This window comes from Enhydra lutris, unplaced genomic scaffold (assembly GCF_002288905.1).
Source record: "Enhydra lutris kenyoni isolate GAN:26980312 unplaced genomic scaffold, ASM228890v2 scaffoldscaffold1, whole genome shotgun sequence".
In the NCBI taxonomy this organism is placed as follows: domain Eukaryota; kingdom Metazoa; phylum Chordata; class Mammalia; order Carnivora; family Mustelidae; genus Enhydra; species Enhydra lutris.
Window position 1 is genome coordinate 82,519,674 of NW_019154085.1, and position 25,538 is coordinate 82,545,211.

Genomic DNA, 25,538 nt, shown 5'->3' on the forward strand with positions numbered 1-25,538 from the left:
CCACAGCATGCTCTCACTTGCATGATCTCTCTTTCTAAAATAAATAAATAAATAAATCTTTAAAAAAAAAGAATAATAACAGAATGGATCATCCAGAAACAGACACTAACCTACGACTTCATCTGATTTAAACAAGGTGCCCACACAACACAGTGGGAAAGAATGGTCCTTTCAATATATGGTGATTGGGGTGGGGTGGCAAGAGGGAAGGGTATGTGTGACCTTTATCCACTCCCCCAATACCACATAAAAATTCTATTCTGGATTGTACACATAAATGTGAAAGGTAAAACAATAAAGCCTCTAGAATAAAACAGGAGAATATCTTTAAGACTTTGTGGTAGATAAAGATTTCTTAAATAGTACATAAAAGTAAAGATAAATTTGACTTCATCAAAATGAAAAAAAAATTCTTCATTAAAAGTCACCACCAAAAACTTAAAACATAAGCTACAAAGAAGATGATATAAGCAATACATGTATCTGATAAAGGACTTGCCCAAAATAACTCCTATAAATCAATAAGAAAAAAGCAGACAACTAATATAAAAACTGGGCAACGATTGAATAGGCACCTACAAAAGATGTGTCAATAAATACCCCCAAAATGTCACCTAACATCATCAGCCATCAAAGAAATGTAAAACAAAATAATAAGGATACCTTCACCCAATGGAATGGCTAGAAATTTTAAACTGATAATGCCAAGTGTTGGTGAGAATGTGCAGAGACTATAACATTCAGGTGCTACTAGCAGGAGTATAAATTTTTCCAGTCATTTGGGAAAACTCTGGTACTATCTGCTGAAGCTGAATATCTCATATCTATGAGCAATTCCACTCCCAGATACGTAACCAACAGAAACGAGGACAATATTCACCTAAAGCATGATAACCAATGTCATAGTGACTTCATTTGTAACAGCCCCAAATGAAAACAATCTAAATATCCATCAACAGTAAAATAGATACCACATATGCTAATTCATACAAAGAAATATAACCATGAAAATGAAACTACTACTACACTTCACAATGTAGTCGATTTTAAGGATACAATGTTGCATAAAAGAAGCCACGCACAAAACTGTAGTGTATGTTATTATTTATATAAAGTTCAAAGACAGGCACTAGTAATCTATGTTGATGGAAGTCAGGATGACACTTACCCTTCAGAGTTGGGTATTGATGGGGAGGGTGCAGTAGGGAGGCTTCTAGGATGCTGGGTGACGGTTCTATGTTACATATATTTGTAAAAATGTATTGAGTTGCACACTTGAGCTTATGGATTTTATTATATGTATGTTATAATCAAAAAAAAAAAGGTTAAGAAAAATAAAGTGATATAGAAAGAAATTGAGTCAGATACAAGAATTTCTAGACCATGGAATAAACTAGAGTGAGTCACTGAGAAAGATACCTGAATCTCTGTGCCTGGAGTTATTTCTTCTAAATAGAACAAACATTCTATCTAGGATGTTGAAACCAACCTTACAAGGTGGAATAAAGCTTATCTCAGTCTCTCATTTCTGTAAAAGACTTAGAGCAAAAAGATGTTGAACATCTACAATCTCTTTTGCTGTTTATCTTGAACTTCAGGGAAATTTACAGAATAGAGAAGCCTAATCATTAGGTCCTGTCTAATTTGGCCACTCATACCTAATTCCCTTTCCTCCTGTGCAAACATTCAGTTTGCTGCCATCAGGTGGGTTGGGTAGTGGTCTACACTGGCTTTTTTGCCTTGTCCACTGTAGAACACATCCAAGTATCTTTTAACTTTCAAATTATTTCTCCTTTATTTTGGTTTTCCATATACTTGCTAGCTATAATCACACTAAACAGCATTACATCTGGACTCCATTCAAATACAGTGAATCAACATGGATCATGAGCACTCAAGGATGTGTTCTAGACACAATTCAGGGACATGTGAGCACACACACGTGTATTTACTCTTTAATCTGGTTGCCAAAGAATTTCAAGTACCTTACAAGGAAGCAAAATCAACGGGACCACAAATACTGAGAAATGCTCCTAAGGCAGGCTTTCTGATTTTGCCTATCTGAAGCTAGAGAGCAACAAGCAATACCACCCAACCCCTACAGTCCTGGGATGTTATCTCCCCGATATAGGAAACAAACCAGTGATCTGCAGGAACCTTACTCTAGCCATAAATTTACTGCTCACTCATCATGTTTATACATCTATCCCACTGTGACAACATGTGTTAATCTCAGTGTGACCGGATCACTCCCAAAGGAACAGAGGAGTGTCTTGAGTCTTCATTCTTAAACACCCTCAGGCTTTTCAGCCAGAGTCCCCAAGCTGTATATAGAAATAAATGCCCATTCCACAGTTATATCCATAGCAAAATCCTAACCAAGGCTACTTAGGGGAAGACCTTAACTAACCTCAGGTATATAACCTACCAGCAAGACCTGCTCAGCACTAATAAGCCAAATCTTCAAGGTACAGTTATCAGGATTTCTGTTTTGCAGTTTTTCTTTGTTTCTGTTTGCTTCAGAGAGCCAAGCACAGTTTAAATAATATATGATCCAGACTTGCCCCAGATATAACATCTTCCTTTTCCCCACAGGAAGGGAACCAGGACCCAGTTTTTAAAAGACCTCAATGCTAATGAATGTTAACCACCTTTGAAAAAGAATGTTAACTGGGGCGACTGGCTGGCTCAGTTGGTTAAGCATCTGCCTTTAGCTCACAGCATGATCTCAGGGTCCTGGGATGAGCCCCACATCAGCCTCCCTGCTCAGCAGGGGGGAGGGGGGACCTGTTTCCCCCTTTTCCTCTGCCCCTCCCCCCTTCTATTCTCTCTCTCTCTCTCTCTCTCTCGCTTTCAAATAAATAAATAAAATCTTTAAAAAAATGAAAGAAAGATAATGTTAACCCCAGACCAAGCATAGCAAAGAGCACAGACCACAGTACATTTCCCACAGAGATTCCCCACAGGGAGACAGTCAGAAAAGGACTCTTAGACATATTTCACTGAGGAGTGGAAGGAAGACCCTGCCCCTTGGTCCTCGAGCATTCTATTTCCTGCCCAGCACCTCTAGGTCTCTCTGTCCCTGAATTTGTAGTTTACATGTTCAGAAGCATACGTCCAGGCATCTAGGACTGCCAACCACGTCCATCTCTACCACTGAGATTAAGCCCCCATGGGTGACAACTACAGGCATTCTTGTAATTTGGCACTTGAATCAAGCCCTTGTTGGAAGAGGGGCCATCCTAGGACTATTCGGTTCATATCACTCTGCTAAATCCCACCCCCACCCAACTCCTCAATAAGTGCCTCTACTATTTCCAGGCATAGTTCTAACCCATATACATGCTACATATCACAGCAGTTTCTTCTAATTACTCTGGCCTCCCTGAGAGAGCCAGAAAGATGTTTTTTCTTGGTATCTTCCTACCTCTTATTTTCAGCATTTTCCTTCCATTGTACCTTACAACATGTATTTATCACATGATCATGGGGACTTGAGAGTCTAAAAGTCACAGGGCAGGTTAGGGGGCTGGAAACTCAGGCAGGGATTGATGCTGCAGTTTTGAGGCAGAATTTCTTCTCTATGAAACCTCAGCTTTTGCTCTTAAGGCCTTCAACTGATTGTGTAAGGTCCACCCATGTTGTGGAGAGCAATGTGCTTCTCCTAAAGTCAACTGACGTAAATGTCAATCTCATCCACAAAAAACTTTGTAGCAACACTTAGATTAATGTTTTATTCAATAATTGAGTACTACAGCCCAGCCAAGCTGACACATAAAACCATGATAGCTTCTAATGTGTTCTGAGTCCTAGTCTCCACATAAAACACCTAACCTTCTTCTGGAAACATGACTCTTGCAGAGCACCTTCCCATTTCCTGGTGAGCCCATTTTCCTTGCTTGTGAGTGGGGGGTTAAGGGAATGAAAAACTAAAAAGCTCTAAATTTTGTGTCTTCTGGACAGAGTCTTGGGAGACTCTAATCTCCCAAGAAACAGTGAGAAATGACAGATTTGGATGAGGATGTGGCACCTGGTTAAACCTCCGTCATCCACAGACTATCTCCCTCCGAGAACACAAATTAACCTTATTGGTGTTTCAGCCACAGGCACTGCAACGGGGGATGATCTGAGACTTTTTTCCATTCTATATCAAAAAGTATAGCTAAGGGTCTGCTCTGCTTTGGCCAAAGTGCTCACTCTTACCCTTGCATATAACTTGTTATCATGATCTGGTGAACTGAGTTTTGCATCCACGCCATTCAGGACTAACTGTTTTGGTGAAACTGGGCAAGAGGTGGCAGAATTAAAAAAAAAAAAAAAGGGGGGGGTCATTTCAGAAAAAGAATAATATTACTTTCCCCAAATTACCAATTCTCCTTCTACATACAACATACAAATAAAGCCTTTGAATTATTCATGCTACGTCAGTCAAAACTCTTGGTGTCAAAGATGTGCTAATTCAGGCCTACTCCAAACAGATCAGTCTGCCCCCGGGGGGGCCCCTTTTCCTTCATTACTCCCCCATCAAGGTACATTAAATAGGCTTCCAAGATAATTGGGTGATTTGAGTTCACACTTCTAAAACTTACAAATATCCTTTTCGAATGTGCTATGAAAGTACCTTGGAAGAGTAATTAAAGACTTAAAAAAAAAAATGCTGGAAGCCAAAAGGAAAAAAAAAATCAATGAAAGTGTTCTAATTTGAGTATCTTATTCCTTAAAAGCAAGAAGTGTTCTATTTTCCCACTTTCCCAAAAAGTGTTCAGCTTTTTGACTCTGGGCTGCCTAGAAATTCAAGTGTCCCCTCCTTAACTAGATTAAAAGCTCTTTGAGAACACAGAAAATGGCTTCTACTTCTTTAATAGTGCAATGCTGGGCACTCAGGGGACCAAAAGACACAAAACTGACTAAATAAAAGAGCCAGAATTCATCACTGAAACCAAGAAACAGACTGTGTGCATTTTTTCCTTTTAATTCCAGTACCTAATCTAGAATCCTAAAGAGTGCTGACTTGGGAGGCTGCCCTTAGGCATCTGTAGACACTTAGCATGTTTCTACTGCTTCAAAAAATATACTATTGTTCTATTCAGAGCATCAGTATAGTAAAATAGCCTAGCAACAAACACTGACTTGCTTCATGTCCTTGAAAAACCACATAGGAATAACAAAGGAACCTCATACAGCCCTAAGGTCTGGCCACCCCTGCAACAAGAGCATAATGAACACTCGTTACACTGAATTTGAGATGTGCCCAGCAGTCTTTTTTGAGTTCAAAGTGCTTAATCTCATTAGCTATCAGATACCATGTCTAATCCGATGTTCAGACTCGTGTCTGCTGTGTAATTGGGTTCAATGCGTATATTTAACAATAAAGCAGGTATGGGCCCCATAGAGAAGTTAGATGTCCTTGAAGAATCCATTAACTAACTCAGGAATAGAGGGTGAGAAACCAAACCTCACACGTTTCCAATTACAGGGCTGGAAAACACACCAGATCTAAACCTAACCAAACTTCTGGACATAATGGTGTCACAGCTCAACACCTGCCCTAATGTTCTAAGGAATCCTACACAATAAGCATTTAATTCATCCATTCATTCACTGGATAAGCACTTATGGAATGACCCTCTACTGTATACTAGTTGTGCTGGATGCTTGTTGGAATGACTGACGCAGATGATAAACTCAGTCCCTGCTCTCATGGAGTCTAGTATCCAGATGACTCTGATGAAAAATGTCAGATAGTGACAACCTGTGTGGCTCAGTCGGTTAAGCATCTGCCTTCAGCTCTGGTCATGATCCCAGGGTCCTGGGATCAAGTTCCACATTGGGCTCCCTGCTCAGTGAGGAGCTTGCTTCTCCCTCTCTCTCTGCCCCTGCTTATACGCTGTCAAATAAATAAATAAAATCTTTTAAAAAAAAATGGCAGACTAATCGATTTTAGTTGAAAAGATAATTGACATTTTATTTTTATTTCCTGGAATCCCAAATTAGTATCATTATTTCTTTAGTCTTTCATTCCAGGAACTTATTTCTCACTCTACCTCACTCAGTCCGGCCCCTTCTCCCCCAGTGTATCCCAGACATTCCATTCCACTCCGTGCACTCCCAATTGTTCTGTGACTTTCCCAGACTGCACACTGCTGAAAAGGGAGGCAAAGGGAAACCTGCAACCACCGAACACCTATCACATGCCAGCCTACCCCTGTGCTAAGTCAAAACTGAAGCATCTCATTAATCCTCCCAATAATTCTCAGAGGTAGGCGTTCGAGTTTTCCCTACGGATGAGGACAGAGAGGCTTGGAGAGAAGTAAACAAGAGGGAGGAATGGATCAGTAACAGAAGTTGGCTTCAAAACTGGAATTACTGACCCAGAGGCCCGTGCTCATCGAGGATCCTGATCAAGGAGCCTGCACAGAAGAGGCTGGGGGTCATATTCTACAATCCTCATTCTACGTCATCCTATACGTTTAGTCATTTACTGGCTATGTGGGGTCAGGTGCAGCACCTAATGGCTTTGAGTCTAAGCCTCAACGTCATCCTCTGTACACAGGTGAGATAGGAACCGCTACGACTTGGCACTCCCGGCACGTGCTGGGCACTAGTGATCAAGACGATGCTGACATTTGCCTCACTAAGGTCAGAAGAAAGAAGACGGTCATGAGACTCTTCCTACAGACAGCTGCAAATGCCCACTCACAGCAGCACCTTGAGACAGATAGCCCATGCCCCAGGACAGCCCTGGCTTGCAACGATTCAGATTATTTTTACTTTGCAAGTCAGAAATTTTTTTTTAAAGAGAAGTTTCCTCCGTAAATGCATTTGGTGCTAGTTTGCTCAAACATGTCTTCAGAGAAAAATGTTAACACTTAAGATGAAGAAACCAGGAGAGACAGGACAGGCAAGATGATCACCACAGTATTCTGTGTTTCCCATAAGCAGGTGCTGGTTTATAGGTATCCCATGACCCTTGTAGGAGTTATCCTCCTGCAGTCCATGCACCTAAGCATTTGACTACTCAAGAAAGTGATCTGAGAAGTAAAGGACCCAAACCCAGTTTAAAAGATATTAGTTCTACAACATTTCAATGTAATTATTATTTATTTAGACATCCCACAGGTGCCATGACTGCATAATTCTATGTTCTGCTGTGGGCTCAGGAAATGACTGGGGTTTAATGCAGTTTAAACAAGCCCTAACAATTCCCCATGCGGCATGACCACCCCGATTCGTCCTTTCTCTAGGCATCTTAAACTATTTCTCAGGCATGACCACACAACACACTCCCGGGGGAAGGCAGGGGGAGCGCTGTGTGCATCCCTTTACAAATAAGCCAGGTGAAACCTACAGGGAACTGGTGACTTGTCTGAAGACCACACAACTGTTCAGAATTGAAGAGCATGGCAGCACTGGAACCTACATGCTGAACGGGCACCGAGGGTCCATGGCTGAAGGAGACGAGCTCTGGGCAGCAGAGTGGGCTGGGCAAGAGAGGCAGGAAGGCCCACACTAACCCACACACACGAATGTTGTCTCAGGATTACCACACTGTCCTGCTGCCCACCTGTGAGTTCTCAGAGATCCAGACATTTGAGAAGGTGGGAGGATGGCTGCCACCATGCCGTGCCCTCTCCTCAGTATCCATGGTGTGCCTCCCACTCCCAAGTTTGTATGAGAATTTCCTTCACCCCCTTTTATATTCATGCAATCACTCCATATTCATCCAAGTTTCTGGTTATTCTATTAGCGACTCTGTAATGGATCCCAAATATTGGAATTAAAGGTAGCTATCAGTCTTGAGCTACACACACTTGAAATCCTGTGAACCCAAAAATAAGATTTAACTCCGTGAAGAACAAAAGCAATACTCCACTGAATTACCAGCAGTCACATCTATAATACATTCACAAGCACTTCTTTAAAAATATCATACCCCTGACTGGCATATAACTGTAGATTCTTTTAAAACATAATTATTCTTTTGGCCTCAGTCAGCGATGCCTCAAGTTTACAGGCAACACCTGCTAGGTGCAATTTCCTAACGGACTGCTTGCCACTCCCTCCACTTCCTCGATGACACAACCCTCACCACTCACTCAGAGCACCGGAGTGAGAGACCACACCCACCTTTGCCCAAACATCAGTGTTGACTTGGTCTCAGCCTCATTGAAGACAGAGGGAGAACAGCAAATAACGATGGTGGTTCTACAGTTCCCACCCAGAGAGTCCTGAAGAATCCGAGTCATCTTGCTGTCCCGGTATGGCACGTGTGTTTTCTATTTAGGAAAAAAAAAAAGTATTGGCTATTATAGCCATTGTCCATTCACAGAGAAAACACAAGCAAGTTAGCAAAGGGGACACCGGACCTAGAAACATGTGTAAAGCAATTTGTTGCCCAGTCCTTGGATTTGGCCAAAGTTTAGAGTGCCCAGTCTGGGGCCTGGGGAAATTAGCATCACCATTCACACATTTTAATAGACTAGATCTCCCAGCAAGTAGGATGTCTACAGCCAGGATTCCCTCTGTTCCTTTCCAAAGAAAAACAAACTAATCTCTGGGATATGTGGCAAAGAGAGTACACAGACCCAAAAAGCGACTTCTCATAACATCATTCAATAGATGGGGATAGGATCACTTACTGTCCCTTCTGCCAAGGCCGAGATCACGTTTCCAAGAGCAGACAAAGATTTATTGATATTTTTAGCTTCATCAAGAACAGCTCCCTCGGCACCAGTCTTGCTGACCTACCAGAGAGAAGAGAAAGCAGTGAGCTGCGCAGGGCAGCAAAAGCACAGAGCAGAAAATTCCAATTCACGGGAGGGCACAGGGCTGGGGATTGAGGGAGGCCGATGTGAATCCTCCTGGAACGCAAGACAAAATAAAAGTAAGTAAGAATCATGTTGATCAAACCTTCCCTTGTGCCTAAGGCTGGGGATTTGTTCTGTCTTGTTGTCATTTTCCTCTCAATTAGGTTTTAGGGGAATGGCTGAAACGCCTCTAGTGGTAGAGAGGCAGATGCTTCCCTGGGGGACATCCATCGAGGGAAACCAGGCTCCAAGAGTGCTGTCACCACCAGAAAGGCTGGGGCCCTGCACGCCTGAGCCACAGCCTCCTCACCAGAGGGAGCCCAGGGGGAAGCATGACACGAAAACACCATCCTGGCCACAATGAATGGACATACTGGGCAAGTGTACATTATAAGCTCCAACTTCAGGCAAAGACAAGAGGTGGTGGGAGGTTGTCCCTGCCTGACTGACTCTGTTCCCTGACTTACTGACTCCAATAGCAAGGAGAAAGGGAATGACCGTCCAAAAGGCAAGATACTCGGGGGCATCAAAGTCAAGAAAGTGTATGTTACGTGGTAGACTTGTCTTTTCTCCTCTGCAGCCAGAGGGACCACATACAGTCCCTCCTCTGCTGCGTTATTCCTGGCAATTTCCTACTGACAGCGTCTGCTCTAGGTAGAGAGCAGTTCACAGATCCTTGGGAGAGAGGCAAACCCACGTGCTCCCTGGCTCGGCTGGTCGGCCAAGCAAGGCAGGAGGAGCAGTTGCTCTTGGAAGAGAGGAAAGCAGGGAAGGGATCGCAAACTGTGCAAAGACCGCCAGCCACAAGGGATAGAAACGAACACGTGTCCGGGGGCAGTGTTTTCAAACACTAGAGATACTCCTCTCTCTGAGAACTGTGTGTGTATAGACACCACTGCTGACAGAGAAATAATACAGCTGCTGGGTCCCCAGCGACAGCCTATTCACACAGCATGCTTTAAGGTGCTTTCACATCGGAGCACCTTAACTCCATGAAATATACAAGACAGGGACAACTGCCTTCCATTTACAGACATGGAAACTTTGAGCTCCAGAAAGGTCCACCGGCAGCCCAAGGCAAGAACGCCACGTACGGGAGCTGGAGATTAAAGCCCGGAGTTCGTTCTAGTAGATCACAGTGACACATTCATGTGGACACGTCTAGGGCAAAGGAGTACAGATGTGAGCAAAAGAAACAAGGTACAGGACCACAACTGTAAAGTGCCTATATCCTAAGCAATAACCACGACACTGTGCAGAGGACAGGCCCGCACACTCGACTGCCAGCACCAAGCTGTTTCCAGCAGCACACAGGCCCAAGTGTTCCTCTCTGTGCTTGAAAGGGAAAGAGAGCAAACTCGGAAGCACAAAGCGGCCACTACGCTCTTTCCCCAGACCCACATAGCTGTTGTGGCAGCAAGACGAGGCCTGGTTGCCAATGTCCAGGCGAGAACTGAATGATGCTGTTCTGTCTTTCCATTCTGGTGCATGTCTGTTTAATTACAGTTATAAACTTGCACCCATAAAATGTTAGATACCCAGCCAGATCATTTTCCAGGAACATCCTGGAACATGACTCTGCTCATGGCTTTACAGATGTGTACAGGAGAACATTTCAAGTAGCCATTACTTACGCAGATGTTAGTGGCCATAACTTGGTGTATCACAACTGAGCAGTGGAGAACAGTAAGTGGGGATCAATTACAGAGTCCAGGAGACTGGCTGAGCCTCAGGGCTGGCCTCTGGGGCCAGTCAGCACAGTGTCAGTGATGACAGAGGCCACGTGGTATTGTGTACAGGGACTTGCTCTGTGACGTCACCGGAGGGGAGCAGTGCCCCCAGAAAGAGTGTGGCAGCAGGAAGCTCTGGCAGTGCTATGGAGGTGAGGCTGGGAGGGGGTAGCTAGGAGGTTCTTTGCTCTAGAGTATGGCCTCAGCCAGTGCCTAGGAAAGCATGGGACAGATGCCAAAAGAGAGCCCCGACAAAACCAGAGAAGGGGCAGGGCTTTTGACCTGCCTACTGGCCTACTGGCCTCCTGGCCTGAAGAAAGTGAGTCTGCCCACCGGAAGCCCTGTCAGACCACACCCACCACAGACAGAAGCAGAGAACCCAGGGACAGCCCCAGGTTCCAGATCTTCTGTCAGCAAACAAACGTGTGGGGACAGGACAGTTATAGTCCAATGGCAAAGTCTGTTTCTGGCCTATTTGAATCTGGTGCAACATGCGGATCTTCCCTTTCAGCAAACGGACACATCCCTCCCCCATTTACACAACAGCCTCTACCAGGCTAAGCACACACCAGCACTTGCCTAATGTCCTCATTGGGGCCTATTAAGCATAAATCCGAGTTGGCATTCAAAGCACCTCCTGTGTCGTGAATAGGGGACTTCAGGACCAGAAAAGAGAGCAGAGAAATGAAGGTGAAATTTAATATTATCTTGGCACAATACCAGAAACTTTAAAAGCTCTTTAAAACCAGGGAATGGAAAGAGTATAAAAATTATACCATTGCACGCTGAAGCAAATAATAGGGAAAATTATAGATAATACAAATAAGGAACCAATTACCTTTTCGCTCCCAGCCAAATCAACTAGATAAAGCTTCCCACTGAGCTTTTTTTCCGTCTCTACATTCTCTTGTTTAATATTAATCAGGAAGATACTGTGACTTCTAGAGCTGTGTTCATTCATGTCTGAAAAGGAAAATAGTTTACTGTTCTGCAAAGAATAATAAGTTTAGGTAGCAAGCCTCTCATCTAAAAACCACAACAAATCATGCTCAATATAGCTCCACTTTTTAAAGTAAGTCCAGCCAATTTTAAAAAGTATCTGAGACCACGGTTTCTTTTAAAAAAAGACGAGAGATTTAAAGTATCTTCACATGACAAAGAAATTAAGAATCTTAGTGGATGGTTCAAGATAACAGATTCTCTAGCTTTGCCTGAAGCCCCCATGTTTTGGAACATCTCATTCCAGCCGGATACTTGGCCTCACAGAGCTCACACCTGGGGTGCCTGGGTGCCTCGGTCGGTTAATTATCTGCCTTCAGCTCAGGTCATGATCTAAGGGTCCTAGGAATCTAGCCCTGTGTCGGGCTTCCTGCTCTGAGGGGAGTCTGCTTCTCTTTCACCCTCTGTCAACCCCCTGCTTGTGCTCTCTCACTCGTGCTCTCTCACTCGTGCTCTCTCACTCGTGCTCTCTCCCTCAAACAAATAAAATCTTAAAAAAAAAAAAAAAAAAAAGAAAGAAAGAAAGAAAGAAAGAAAAGAACAAAGAGCTCACAGCTTCCTTCCCCCTCACCTTCAGTCTCTCAGGCTTTGTCTTTATGGTTAGAACCCAGTGTATTCCGTATTTGTCATATGTGCAAGTCTTGCCTTATCCATAATATCACAAGCTTTCTTAAGGAAGGATTATGACCTTAAGATTTAAAACTTCTTTTTTTTCTTTAAATACAGTTCTATAACCCATACTAGGCACACAAAAGATCTCAAAGATTAAATATGCTTCATCAGTACCAAGTACTAGAAATAGAAATCTTTTTGGACCCTGGTCTCTGTTAACTAGGCAGGGAGAGATCTCAGTGATGGTCTCCTTCAACCCCTACAAGCAATCATTTCTTAAAACCAACTTTTGAGGCACCCTTGTTCAAGATGGCTGAAGACTAATGCTGGACCTCCAGATCATGAGTCGGGGTGCAGGACTCAAAGAGGAATATCTTCATACTTTATCTACATACTTATCCAGTATGTAGAAAACAACAAGAATGTAGACAAAGATTGATTCCAACTAGAGTCCAACAAGGAAGGGCCTCAGAGTTTTGGAAAATGCTGGTATATCCATGATCTCCTCAACTATGAGTCTGACATGATGTTTGACATTCCTATCACATATCCCAGATATGTAATTTCTGGAGCAATATTCTATATAGAATATTGCTCCAGAAATTACAGCCCCTGAACTCAATGGAAAAACAGCAAAGATATACATGGGAGGCAAAATGTGCCTAACCAATCACTTTAAGCCTTTGTGGGCCAGGAATGTGCCCAAGTTTGGACTAGCTCATCTCATGGCTCTGGGGCTGTGTCCATGGCTGGTAGTGGAAATCCCCTATTTGATTCAGAAAGGTGTGATCTGGTGTGAAGAGAAATGCAACCAGTGAAGGATCAAGCCACTAAGGGAAGACAGAAGGACTTTTGATAGACTATGTTCTATTCTCTGTGCATCACTCTTACTCACCCAACTTCTTCCCCTCATACCCTTCACCCATAATTGCTACTAAGTAGCTGCATCAGGCATTTCTGAAAAAAATAAACAACAGTATTGCTACTGAATTTCTAAGACCACAGAGGGAGGGGAAAGACTGGGGCTTTGGAAAACCAAAAGGCAATTTATATCTCTTCCTTTCCCCCAGGTGGAGCAGTGTGAGATCCAGGAAGGACAGGAGGTGCTGAAAGTGGGCACATAGTCTTTTTGGTTTCTGGAGGTAATTTGTGAATAAAGGCTGCTTCCTCTGGTGGCCCGCCAAAAAATCTTTCCAGGATATATGGGGGAAAAAGTTAAAGATTACACAAAAATTATGTTGGAATTAATAAATGAATTCAGCAAAAGTTGCAGGATACAAAAGCAATACGTAAAAAACAGTTGCATTTCCATATACTAACAATATACAATCTGAAATGAAAATAATTCCATTTAAAATTTTGACAAAAAGAGGTACACCTGGCTGGCTCAGTCTGTTAAACATTCGACTATTGATTTTGGCTCAGGCCATGATCTCAGGGTCATAAGACTGAGCCCGGCGTCAGGGTCTACCACTGCTTGGGATTCTCTCTCTGGCCCCACCCTGACTAACGCACTCTCTCCCTTTCTCTCTAAAATAAATAAATGAAATAAAATATCAACAAAAAGAGTAAGGAAGATACTTAGGAACAGATTTAAGCAAGGAAATAAAAGAAATCTATGTTAAAAACTACAAAATGAGGGGTGCCTAGCTGGCTCAGTCAGTAGAATATGCGACTCTTGATCTCGAGGTTAAAAGTTCAAGCCCCATGTTGGGTGTAGAGATTACTTAAAAACAAATAAAATCTTCTAAAAATTTTAAAAAGAATAAAAACTACAAAATGTAAGAAGACACCTCTATGTGGGAAGACATTCCTTGTCTATGGATCAGAAGACTTCACATCGTGAAAATGTCAATACTACCAAAAGTGATCTAGAGATTTAATGCAATCTGTATCAAAATCCTCATCGTATTTTTTGCAGGAATAGGAAAGTCCATTTTAAATTCCTATGGAATCTCAAGGAGCTCTGAACAGCCAAAACAATCTTGAAAAAGAACACTGGAGGTCTCACACTTACTGATTTCAAAACTTACCATAAAGCCACAATAATCAGACAGTGTGGCATTGGCATAAAGGCAAACACAGAGATGGACCAATGAGAGCCCAGAAATAAACCCTCACATAAAAATGGTAAAATAATGTTCAACAAGAGTATCAAGACCATTTGACGGGAAAACAACAGTCTCTTTACTAAGCTGAAAACTGTATATCTACATGCACAAAACATGAAGCTAGACTCTCATACTAACTCAAAAACAATCAAAAACCTAAATGTAAAAGCTAAAACAATAAAACCTAGAAGAAAACATAGGGGACAACTTCACAACACTGGATTTGGCAATGATTTCTTGGAAATAATACCCAAACCACAAGTGACAACAGTAAAAAACAGATATATTGGACTTGATCAAAATTTAAAACTTTTACTCATGAAAGGACAGCACCAACAGAATGAAAAGGCAACCCACAAAATGAGAGAAAATAAATATTCACAAATCGTATATCTGATAAGGAACTGAGATCCAGAATACACGAAGAACTTCTATAAATCAACAAGAAAAAAAAACCCAATTATAAAATGAGCAAAGGACCTAAACAGACATTTCTTCAAAGACAATGTACAATGACCAATACGCATATGAAAAAAATGCCATATCACTGGTCATTAGTGAAATGCAAACTGAAACCACAGTGACATAACCCTTCACACCCATTAGATTAGTATGGCTGTTAAAAACAAAAATAGAAACTAAGCAGCATTGGCAAGCATGTAGAGAAATTGAAACTCACATACTCTTGTTGGCAAGAATGTTAAATGGTATGCAACTACAACGTTAAACTATGTTAAACAATGTGATAGTTCCCAAAAAAATTAAAAGTAGGTTGACATATGATCCAGCAATTCTGCTTCTGTATATATACGCAAAAGAACTGGAAACAGAAATTTCAACATCCATGTTCACAGCAGCACTATTCACAATAGCCAGAAGGTGGAAGCAACGTTAAGTATCCACATGTCTATATGTGGGTGAATGAACAATGTATGTAGCATATACCTACAATAGAATATTCTTCAGCATTTTAAAAAGGAAATTCCGACACATGCTACAACACGGGTGAACCGTGAAGACATTATGCTACATGAAATAAGCCAGTCACAAGAGGACTTCTATCATTCCACTTATATGAGGTACCTAGACTTATCCAGTTTGTTGGGACACAAAGTGGTAAACCAGTTACCAGGGGTTGGGAGGAGGAAGTATGGGGAGGTATTGTTCAATGGGCATGGGGTTTAGCTTTGGGATGATTAAATTCTGGAAATGGACAGTGATAATGTTTGCACAACACTGTGAATGGAATTAATGCCAGTGAACTCTACCTTTAAAAATGGTTAAAATGGTAAGTTCTATGTTATGTGTAATTTTAAAACCACCTTATCAGAATAGTAAGAAAAATAATTAATGTTCTACACCTACAGTTCTGAACCAAGGGCCAAGATGGATTGTCAAGTATGCTGTGAATAATTTAAGACTAAAAATAGCTTTAGAAATCAAATAAATAACTTCTTTTTTTGTGAGATTTTATTTATTTATTTGACAGAAAGAAAGTGAGATCAAAATTAGGCAGAGCAGCAGGCAGAGGAAGAGGGGGAAGCAGACTCCCTGCTGAGCAGGGAGCCTGATTCGGGGCTCGATCCCAGGACTCTGAGATCATGACCTGAGCCGAAGGCGGAGGCTTAACCCACTGAGCCACCCAGGCGCCCCTCAAACAAATAACTTCTTTATAAACGAGACGCTATTACTATGAGAATATCAGCCTTATGTGGAAGCAGAAGAGAAAGACATGGAATTTAACCTATGCTGTATACATGTCTAGGCTCACCTATAAAATCTGCCACACATGTGAATATCATCTGATAGGATGCTGGGGTAGAGGAAAGGTCGAGAATTACAGTATTGGATGACAGAATCACAGAGCCTTTGGTAGAAGAGACTTAGAGAGGCTAGACCAGTCAACCAACCGATGCTTCCATCTCTTGCATGCCACACAGGGAACCCGCCCCTCCAGGTAGCAGGCTTTCCTGGGGGCATCTCTCAGGAGCAGGGAGCTCTCATGGTCAGTCAAAACCTACCTCTTGGTAGCTTCAACAATCCTGGGTGGCCTACCTATGTGGTTCATACAAAGCAAACCGACTTTATGCATATCAGCACCGTGAACATGTTAAGAAATATATTACACTGTCCCTATGTTCTCCTCAGAGTTTTTCTTTCTTCCAAGCTAGAAATCCCTAGCTCTTCCTATGAACTCCTTCTGACTTGTTCATATTCCTCAGAAGGAGACAGACAGCCCAAAGACGGGGGGCCAGAGCTGCTGCCGCTCTAACAACATCAGACCCACTTCCTGGAGATCCGTGTGCACGCCAAGGAAGGAACTGCAAGGTCAACACGCCAGCCTGCATGTGTTTGTTACTAACACAGCAAAGGAAGGTTTCCAATGAGGCTCCAAGCTCCACTTTCTGAGCTCCTTGCTTTTCTTTTCCTTTTTTACAGAGGACAGAAATCTAAAGAGGTTTCCTTCCACACATATGGCTAGCATATAAAATTTGTTGGCTTGCATTTTCTTTAACCTGAATAATAATGTGGTTAAAATACATTTAGAAGCTGGCTTGTAGTCCCCTTTCCTTGGCTGATTATTGATGGTTTCCTGATGGTTTCCCCCAGGGTCCAGAGGGAGGGGGCTACCAGGGCCCAGCGAGCCTCACCTAGCATTCCCGAGAGCTTCCTGCATGGCAGAAGGCATGCCTCCCTCAACCTGCTGAGACACTCTCGTGCTGCACACTCCCGTGTGCTTGTGTGCTTGCTTCTGGGCCACTATTTTATAATGCCTTCCCTGGCATTATTTCCTAGTGGTCCCAAGGAAATACACTTGTATCCCAAGTGACAGGGTTTGAGAAAACACCACCCACACTTACTTGTGACAGCCACATGTCGGTTTGCTTTGCCTTCATCTATCACATCCATGACCTCCTCAGGGCTTGACACAAACCGCTCGGTACACCCCTGGAAGAAAGTCAGATCAGGTTCACCATTAGAAACTGGAAAGCAACTCTATTTGAAGACAGTTAAACATTCTCCCATTTTTCCTCAAGAGGTGCAGGATAAGAAAAAGGCTGCCATGTGGATCCAACAGCTCTTCCTCCTTGCTTATGGCTTGAGTTCTACATCAAAGAGGAGTCTGCTAAAACCCTAAGAAACCCAGAAGTAAACCAGAAAAGAAATGTCCCCTTTTTCCTAGATGTTTAAGTACCTGTGCATACTCAACAGCAGTAGAAACAGAAAATAAAGAAAATCAGGGACAGAAAAAGAAATGGATGAAATTTTGCTTTGCTTTTCATGTGAGCCACCAACTTTAATTAGTCACTTTGAAGTTCTAGGCATAATGCTATGATAGGCTTCCTCTCCCTGCGAAGTATACACAATTATCTCCACTATCAAAGCCTCTTTACATGTGAATAATATCTGTTCACTTCTCCACTTCTTACTCATGTGATTAGACCTCTGTGACACATTCACACACAGATATGACTGTAGAAATTAAATGTCTATTTTTTATCCAGATGAATATTAAATATAAAGAACATGATGAAGCACCTACATACACTCTAAAACAATATTCTGGGCATATTTTATAACAGTGCTGGGAGAGAAGTCAATGGCATCATCAAGTTTTCCTCATACCTTTACATACGGGACTCTGTTTTTATCTTCATGAACAGCCAAGTTCGTCTTGGATACTGAAAATAAGGATGACATAAGGCAGAGGAGAAAAGAAAAGTTAAAGATTCTGTACTGGAGGAAAAAGAGAAATTGTTACCAAAGATACGCAAATCTAATAATCTCTTTAAGCCTTGGTTGAGAATAAGCAGATAGCATAAAGGTAATAAAACATCTCTATAAATTTTCATTAATTCCTTAAGCAGAAGAGCTATGAATCACTTCAACCTCCCTGGACCTTGTTAAAGAACAAATAGAGGACAAACATTCAGGTTACTCACCATCGAGTAAGTCCCTGATTTTATCCAAGTAGATCTCAAAATAGGAAACCTAGTTAAAAACAAATTGAGTTTGAAACAGAAATGCCATGCTGTATTTCAAGAATGTCATTATTAGAACTCATAAAAGCCTTTGTCATGCACAGCTAAGAAGAGCAGGAAGGGGGGGCAGAAAACTGGATTCGGAGGCCTGCAGCAGAGCCCCAGTCAACTCTCTGCGCTCTCCTGCTTCCTGCTATGTCAGCCTGCTCTGAGGGCCCCTGCCCAGGGTGGACCCCGCCCCGCAGTACAGTGGGTCTTGTGGTCTGTGGTCTTGATTCAGGTGCTCCTTACACCGTGCCCTAGACAACCATTTACAGATGGACTCTACCCTTCACCCTTGATGAGCACCAAGCAAACTTCTAGGTAGGACAAAGCCTGGAACAGAAAACGTTCTTGGCGAGTAATTGTTGAAATCAGTTGGCATCTCCTCATGCAGGACGTTGACCCCCTTACCAGACCAGGTCCAAAACATTCACATGAAGGAAGTGGGGACGGGGATACGGCTGCTGATGGTGGCCAGCTTTGGGGAGGCCAGAAAGGGTTGGAACAAAATGGGATTTAATGAGAGACAGACTGACTGGGAGAGGGAAAGGAAGCCTTCTAATCGGGTATTCTCAGAGCCCAATCCCAGCCCCACCTGCATCAGCATCACCCACAGCCTTTGTTGAAACTGCAAAGGTGTGAACCCAACTGCAGAACTCCTAATCAGAATCTCCAGGAACTAAGGAATTGGCTTCCAAATTCTCTAGGTGGTTCTTATACTACCTGACACCTGAGAACAACTTTAACTAGACATGTGACCGTGGAGGTTTAATTCACATATAACTAGGACTATAGGCCTCAGTTTTCCCATCTGTCAAATGAAGCCATTGGACTTAATGATGTAAAAAATTCTCTCTAGGATTCTGCACTCTGTCTACACTTGCCTTCCACCTCCCAGATCAACTTTCTTTCTCTCATGTTCATGGGGTTTTTTTGAAACCTAAACAAAAGAATCAACAAACAAGCTGTTAAGAAAAGAAGTTGAAAAAAAAACAATTGTAAAGCTGGGGTGTAACTCAACAGGTGAAACTTCACCCCTGCATCCCAGCCTCACCCCTGCGTCTTGGCTCTGGACCTCTGGTCAGGGGCAGTGAAGCCTCCCCAACCCAGCACTAGTCCTCACCCCTCAGCCCAGTTCATTACTTAGTCTGTGTCCTGGAGCCTCCTGACTTCCCAGTTTCTCTGGGATCTGGGGTCTTGGCTTCAAACACTGGAATGTGTCGCTGGGCATCCTCTCCAAGTTGCCCGTCTGCCTAACAACCTGATCTTGCCACATTATCTGTCAAACTCCCCAGTCACCAAGTGGCGTGCGTCATAAACAGACCTAGCTGACCTTGGAAAGACTCACTGCTCCTGAAAACTTCTCCCTGTGGCTGAAATCCTAGGGTCTGTTTGGCCTCTAATCTTACACATTTCTAATTCAGCCTCCTGGTAGCCAACTATGGTTCCAATGGTTCCAAACCATTCTGTGCATCTCAAAATTGTCTAGTTTTCACTAAGACTTCTGTTATCTAAGAGATGTACACATGTGTCCTTATTTCCACAGATTGCAGAGAAATTAATTACACTAAAAAGGGGTCAAAAATTACATATTAGCAAATACAGCAATTAAAATCCGATTCACATTTAATATGAGAAGAGAAAAACCCCTCTGATTTATTAATTTATTTTTACCACAGAAGATACTGGCTGTTTTCAGGGCATGGGGAGGGACAATTGTGGTTTTGTGCGTGTGTGTGTGTGTGTGTGTGTCATTTCAAATACTTTGTGAGACCAGGTGGAAGAAAAATAAATATGTGTTGTTTTGCATTAAGAAAATAACGTTCAGAAATAACGTTTAAAGCCTCTATGGGGCTCACTTTAAGGAACAGATTTTCAAAACTGCTTTAATCAAGCCTCTTTTTCTTGATTAAGCCCGTCACCACTCAGTTCAAAACAAGGAACAGTCAATAGCTAGTCTGCCCACTTGCAATTATGATCTATGAAGTAAGTGAGCATAACTACAAACGCAGAAGAGGAAGCCGGGTGTAAAATTCAGCCCTGAAGACTTGGGTGCTCTTCCTTCTCCTCCTGACCCCCCCCTTTAGCCCCCCGCCATGCTGGGGCAGTTTTTATTTTAATAAGATTCTAATACAAGACCCTATTTTGAGGGCAGTAATTGGTTTAACATCTTACTCCAGGATTATCCCATAAGAACCCTACAGGAGTTGAAGGTATTTAAATACAAACAGCCTTAAAGATGGACTAAGCTCCTAAATCTTGATCCCATCAAAGCCAGAGGCTTCTGTATCCTCAGATATAAAGAACCCTGGCAAGGAGGAGAAACCTGTGTTAACCAACAAAGGGAGGGAAAAGATTTGTGAAGTAAAAAAGTCTTTTTTTTTAGATTAGATAAAAATCTAATTTATGAAGGGCAAACAGCTGTTGCCTTGTATTCATATAATTTAGGAAAGGTACATAGCAGAAGTAAGGGCAGAAGTTTAAGATAATGAAAGAGGTGCCGCACATAGGTTGGTCAGATCAAGAGTCTAATCTCAGCTCTGTGATCATGGTTGTACATTTTTGGAAATACACTAAAAACCATCCAACTGTACACTTCAAAAAATGAACTTTATGGTACATGAATCATATGAGTTATATCTCAATTTTTTAATTTAAAGATATTTTTAAAGGGGGGGTCTGGATTTCTTGCTTTTCTACAACCCCTGCGCCCCATGCCTACTAATAAATTTTGTATCTTGTAACAACTTCCTCTTTTTGCTTAAACAAGTGACTTTCAGTCATATGAAAACAAATGAGTTCCAATGAATGTATCCCTAATATCCAATGTTATAAATTAACAGCTATAATTAAGAGAAAAAAATTCTTTCAATTCAAATTTAAGTTGCAACGAGGTTCTGGCTTAAAAACAAAAACAAGGGACACCTGGGTGGCTTAGTGGGCTAAGCCTCTGCCTTCGGCTCAGGTCATGATCTCAGGGTCCTGGAATCAAGCCCCGAATCGGGCTCTCTGCTCAGCAGGGAGCCTGCTTCCTCCCCTCTCTCTGCCTGCCTCCCTGTCTACTTGTGATCTCTCTGCCAAATAAATAAATAAAATCTTTAAAAAAATAAAATAAAAAATAAAAACAAAAACAAAAACCAGGAAGGATAACGCCCTTCACCAACACTTGTCAGAGCATACTCCTCAAAACACTAGTCCTCAAGAGGGGAAAAATACGAACACAGTCAAATAAGCTGGAAAACATAATCTGCTACATGTCCCCTTTGTAGAACTGGATTACATAATAGCATATTTAACCTGTGATGAATTTAACATTGTTCAACAAAACATTTTCCCAGCTTATTTGGCCCCATTAGCCTTTTCCCTGATAGGCCACCTATTAATAATATGAGGGACTGTGTTCCATGGAACACACTTTGGGAAATGCTGTCCTAACCCAATCATGGACACATTCCAGTCATATCTACAGAGATCCACTGGGTAAAGGGTAGAATTCAGATAACTATCCAGATGATTCTATCCTAAATAAGGTTTTTATTTTACTTTGATATTTCCTCAGTATTCACCTGAGTCATTAAATAACTATGGCTTTGCTTACCATAGCATTTCATTTAAAATAGATAAAAAACAATCTTTTATGTATACATACAAAAAGGAAAACGAAAACATGATTTGGGGCCCAGTTTTTCTCTTTAATCAATAGCACTCACCTTGATGTGAAACTCCAAGTTTTCATCCATGGAATAGATGTGGTCAAAGATGTCATGGGCAATCCTTGGGATGATCCCCATGAGTTGAGGGTCATGTAGCTTCCCCTAGTGAGGGAAAAACACAAGCACAGGCAGCTAGAGTGCCAGGAAACATGTGGAAGAGAGAAGGAACCAAGCTGGGTTTCATAACAGAACTCCATGGAAGAGGGAGCACCCCCCCTCCACACACACACACAGTCAGATCCTTGGAGGTCCCCCTGACGTGCCAACAGCCCAAAAGTTCATGGAAATAACTCACCGTGTTCCTTTTCACCCAGCAAAAGAGAGCTTGTTCTGTCAGGTTCTGGGGCTTGAAAATATTTTCTCCAGGGGCCACTCAGGGCAGCAAATCATTAAATCATTATATGTGGTGAGAGTGTGGGTAGGAAGGAGGAGGGAAGGAAGACAGGAGAAGGTCTGGGATTATATGGTAACTATCACATACTAAATGTGGTTTTTGTTTTGAAATTTTTACAAACTGATCCAAATGTGTAAGTCCAAATTAATTTGCTTTAATAAAGCCAACTTGAGAGCTGACAGACATTGATAGACTGATAGTCATCACTGCTCAAAAATTTAACAATAATTATTCTAGGAATACCTTCAGTATCACCTCACAAACCAATCAAGAAAAGCCATTTTATCAATTTCTTAAAAATCTGTAATTCCCAGCCTGAAATGTTACAAAAAATTTTTAGCTGGTTTCTTTTTAAATTTTTTGCTATTTCTAATATTTAAATTCACTTGTAAGATATTCTCTTATTCTTTTATCCCCCTTTTTTCTACCGAAGAGGCCCAGCCCTCCCTTTCCCATGCAGCCAGCAACCATCCTCCAACCCTAAGGGATTTGAGGGATATTTCATCTAAGGGATGAAGGGATAGATGAATTTTTCTGTGATTTGAGTTCTATCACTAAATCCATTTTTAAAGATCCAGATTTGCTGCTTCTGAAGACTTTCAAAAAAATATGCCACGATATCTGAAAGCAATCCCCAAACAAGAGCTCTAGAAGTATTTAAACAGCAGCCTCAGCAAGGACTTCCAGAGACCCTTCCTTACTCCCATGCTCCAAGTTCTGTCCTGTTCCCTGTTAAACCACACATCAATGCACAAACACGAACTCTGAAAGTCTAAAGTAATCATTGGCAAGAAGAGTCTTCAGAAAGTTCTAAAACTCTAGGATCTTCAGAAAGTTCTAAACTCTAGGAAAAATGGAACTGGAAGAAAAGTACAAAACCCATTTACTCTTCTCTCAGCAAACTTTACCAACACTAGGACTCACACCCTTGTTCTAAAATCTGCCCGACACCTGGAAGATCTGCTTTGTTTTCTTCAGTGAGATCTTCTGTATCCTTCGGGGGTTCACCACATAGTGCCTCTCTGACAGGCTGACTCTGAAGCCAACAATCTGAATTACCAAAAGCAAGAAATCATGTGGACTTAGGCGCTAAGCACTTCCGGTTCTGAATCCTCCTTTGCACACCTGATCCACCTTCCACTCCATTGAAAGCAAGAGAAAGGCTGAATTTAGATACATCTGGGCCCTGGCAAAGCTCTTTCACCTGGGAATGCCCTCACATGTTAAGGATCCTAAATCCTGTGATGTGTTTATGTGGCTTTTTGACGGTACAGCCCCTGAAGGCAAGATGGCCAGTGCATATGTATTTCTTCTCATTGCTTATGACGCTAAGTACGGTGTCTCCTGCATCGAATTATTGTAGAAGTTAAATTAAGCAGTATAAAGAGAGGGTTAGAAATGATAAATGTTAGCATTATATTATTCAGCTCATATCAGGTTCTCATTAAGCAGTCGTCAAGGTTTATTTGACCTGAAGAGTCTGAAAATACATTTCTATCCCAGACCATGACTAGAAATCTCAGGAAAACAGCCCTCAATGACTGAGACTCAGAATCTCTCAAATGTTGGTAAGCTTACTTCTCATAGGCCGTTGTAAACATAAAATATTGGGCCCCACAGGCTCAGGACTGTGTAAATTGCTGGCAGAAATGACATGGACTGTGAAAACACAGATCTCTGTCCAGTCAAATTTTGTGATACCACTGGACCAATCCACCTTGGAGATCTGAGGAGTGCCCCCCATGCTCCCCACAGAACCCTTCAATAATCCATCATAATCCTTTAGCTTCTACTCAGTGGTCCACAGACAAAGAAAGATGAGAGATAATCCAAAAGTCATTTATAAATGACTCAAGTCTGTTTCCCTAGATGCTTTCCCTTCCAAAAGATTTATCTTTCAATTGATTCCTAGCTTATACAAATACTGGCATCCCTTTGTTTGCCTTTGTCAGGGTAAGAACCAAGGCAGAACCAGGGATGAGTCTGGGACACTCCCTGTGTTGTTTCCCTGAGGCCCACACCTAAAAATCACATGAGAGGGCAGCACATGTGTATTTGGAGAAGGCGTAAGGATACCTCCCATTCCCATGGTTATAGAAGTACTACTCAAATCTACCACAGGTTCCCAGGCTGGGATGCTTGATCTAGCTCATAAACCCAAGTGTGGTGAAAACTGAGCCTTTATGTTCAATAAACTGAGCCTGTCAAGACAATCTGTGTGTGTGTGTGTGTGTGTGTGTGTGTGTGTGTGTGTGTGTGTGTGTGTTGGTATACGTGGTGTATGGAGTGGATGTGTGTGATGTATGTAGTATGTGGGTGTGAGTGGTGTTGGGGGGAGTTTTGATGTGTGTGTTGTGTATGTATGAGATAGGTGTTTCATAAAGGTCTTCACTCCTTCTTGCAAATAAAATACACATCTACACATACGCAGTAGTCACCTTAGGCAATGAAAGGTGGTAAAAAAGCAGAGAGCTGTGGAAATTTAGAGCACAGGAGAGTCCTTTCCAGCTGGGGTGGTATTGGGATGGCTTAGTTGAGGGACGACAAATCTTGAGAGAGGAGGAAGATGAGGATGGGCAAAGGGGATGCAGCAGGGATCCTGAGAGGACAGCAATGTGGCCCAGGAACTGAAGAATACTAACCGAGGCTACCTTCCAGATAGCCAGGACTACTTCAGTTGGCTGAAGGATTGGGATGGATTTGGGTAGGAAAGGAATGTCCCACTTCATCATCCTTTTTTCTCTCAGAAAACAAAAAGAACATTTTTATACTTGTATCCTATATAATCCTCTTCAAAAACTTCTCCCACTTCTGAACGTGGCCTTCTCAGGGCATGTATGAAAGAAGAAACCAGACGCAGGCCATCAGCCACAGAACAAGACTCCCTTTGTTCTAGCCCCAGGTGCCTCCTCAACCTCCCAAGCAGGACAGTTTCCTGAAACACTTAAGATGGGAAAGCAGGCAGCCTGTCAGCTCACACAAGCACCAATGCACTCGAACAGGCTCATTAAAAATCATTTGGCAGGCTCAGCCCAGCAGTGGGGGGGTTGCACCATTCCACGGGCTCCAGGTGTCCCTTCGGGCAGAAGGAAAAACAGCGTGTCTCCATCCATCTAAATCTGTGCCAAAGAGGGCCACAAAGCAAAG

At 42.3% G+C, this 25,538-nt stretch overlaps 1 protein-coding gene across 1 annotated transcript in view; it reads right to left on the reverse strand.

The window, feature by feature from the left end:
* LOC111142050 (kinesin family member 5C) overlaps positions 1–25,538 on the reverse strand; it is a 154,629-nt gene that overhangs the window by 64,555 nt on the left and 64,536 nt on the right. The window contains exons 4-10 of the mRNA XM_022494987.1: positions 21,995–22,099; positions 18,204–18,252; positions 17,887–17,942; positions 17,121–17,208; positions 11,376–11,500; positions 8,640–8,744; positions 8,128–8,276 (exon numbers count right to left, since the gene is read on the reverse strand). Coding sequence (XP_022350695.1) covers positions 8,128–8,276; positions 8,640–8,744; positions 11,376–11,500; positions 17,121–17,208; positions 17,887–17,942; positions 18,204–18,252; positions 21,995–22,099 — 677 coding nt within the window. The remainder of the gene's footprint in view (positions 1–8,127; positions 8,277–8,639; positions 8,745–11,375; positions 11,501–17,120; positions 17,209–17,886; positions 17,943–18,203; positions 18,253–21,994; positions 22,100–25,538) is intronic.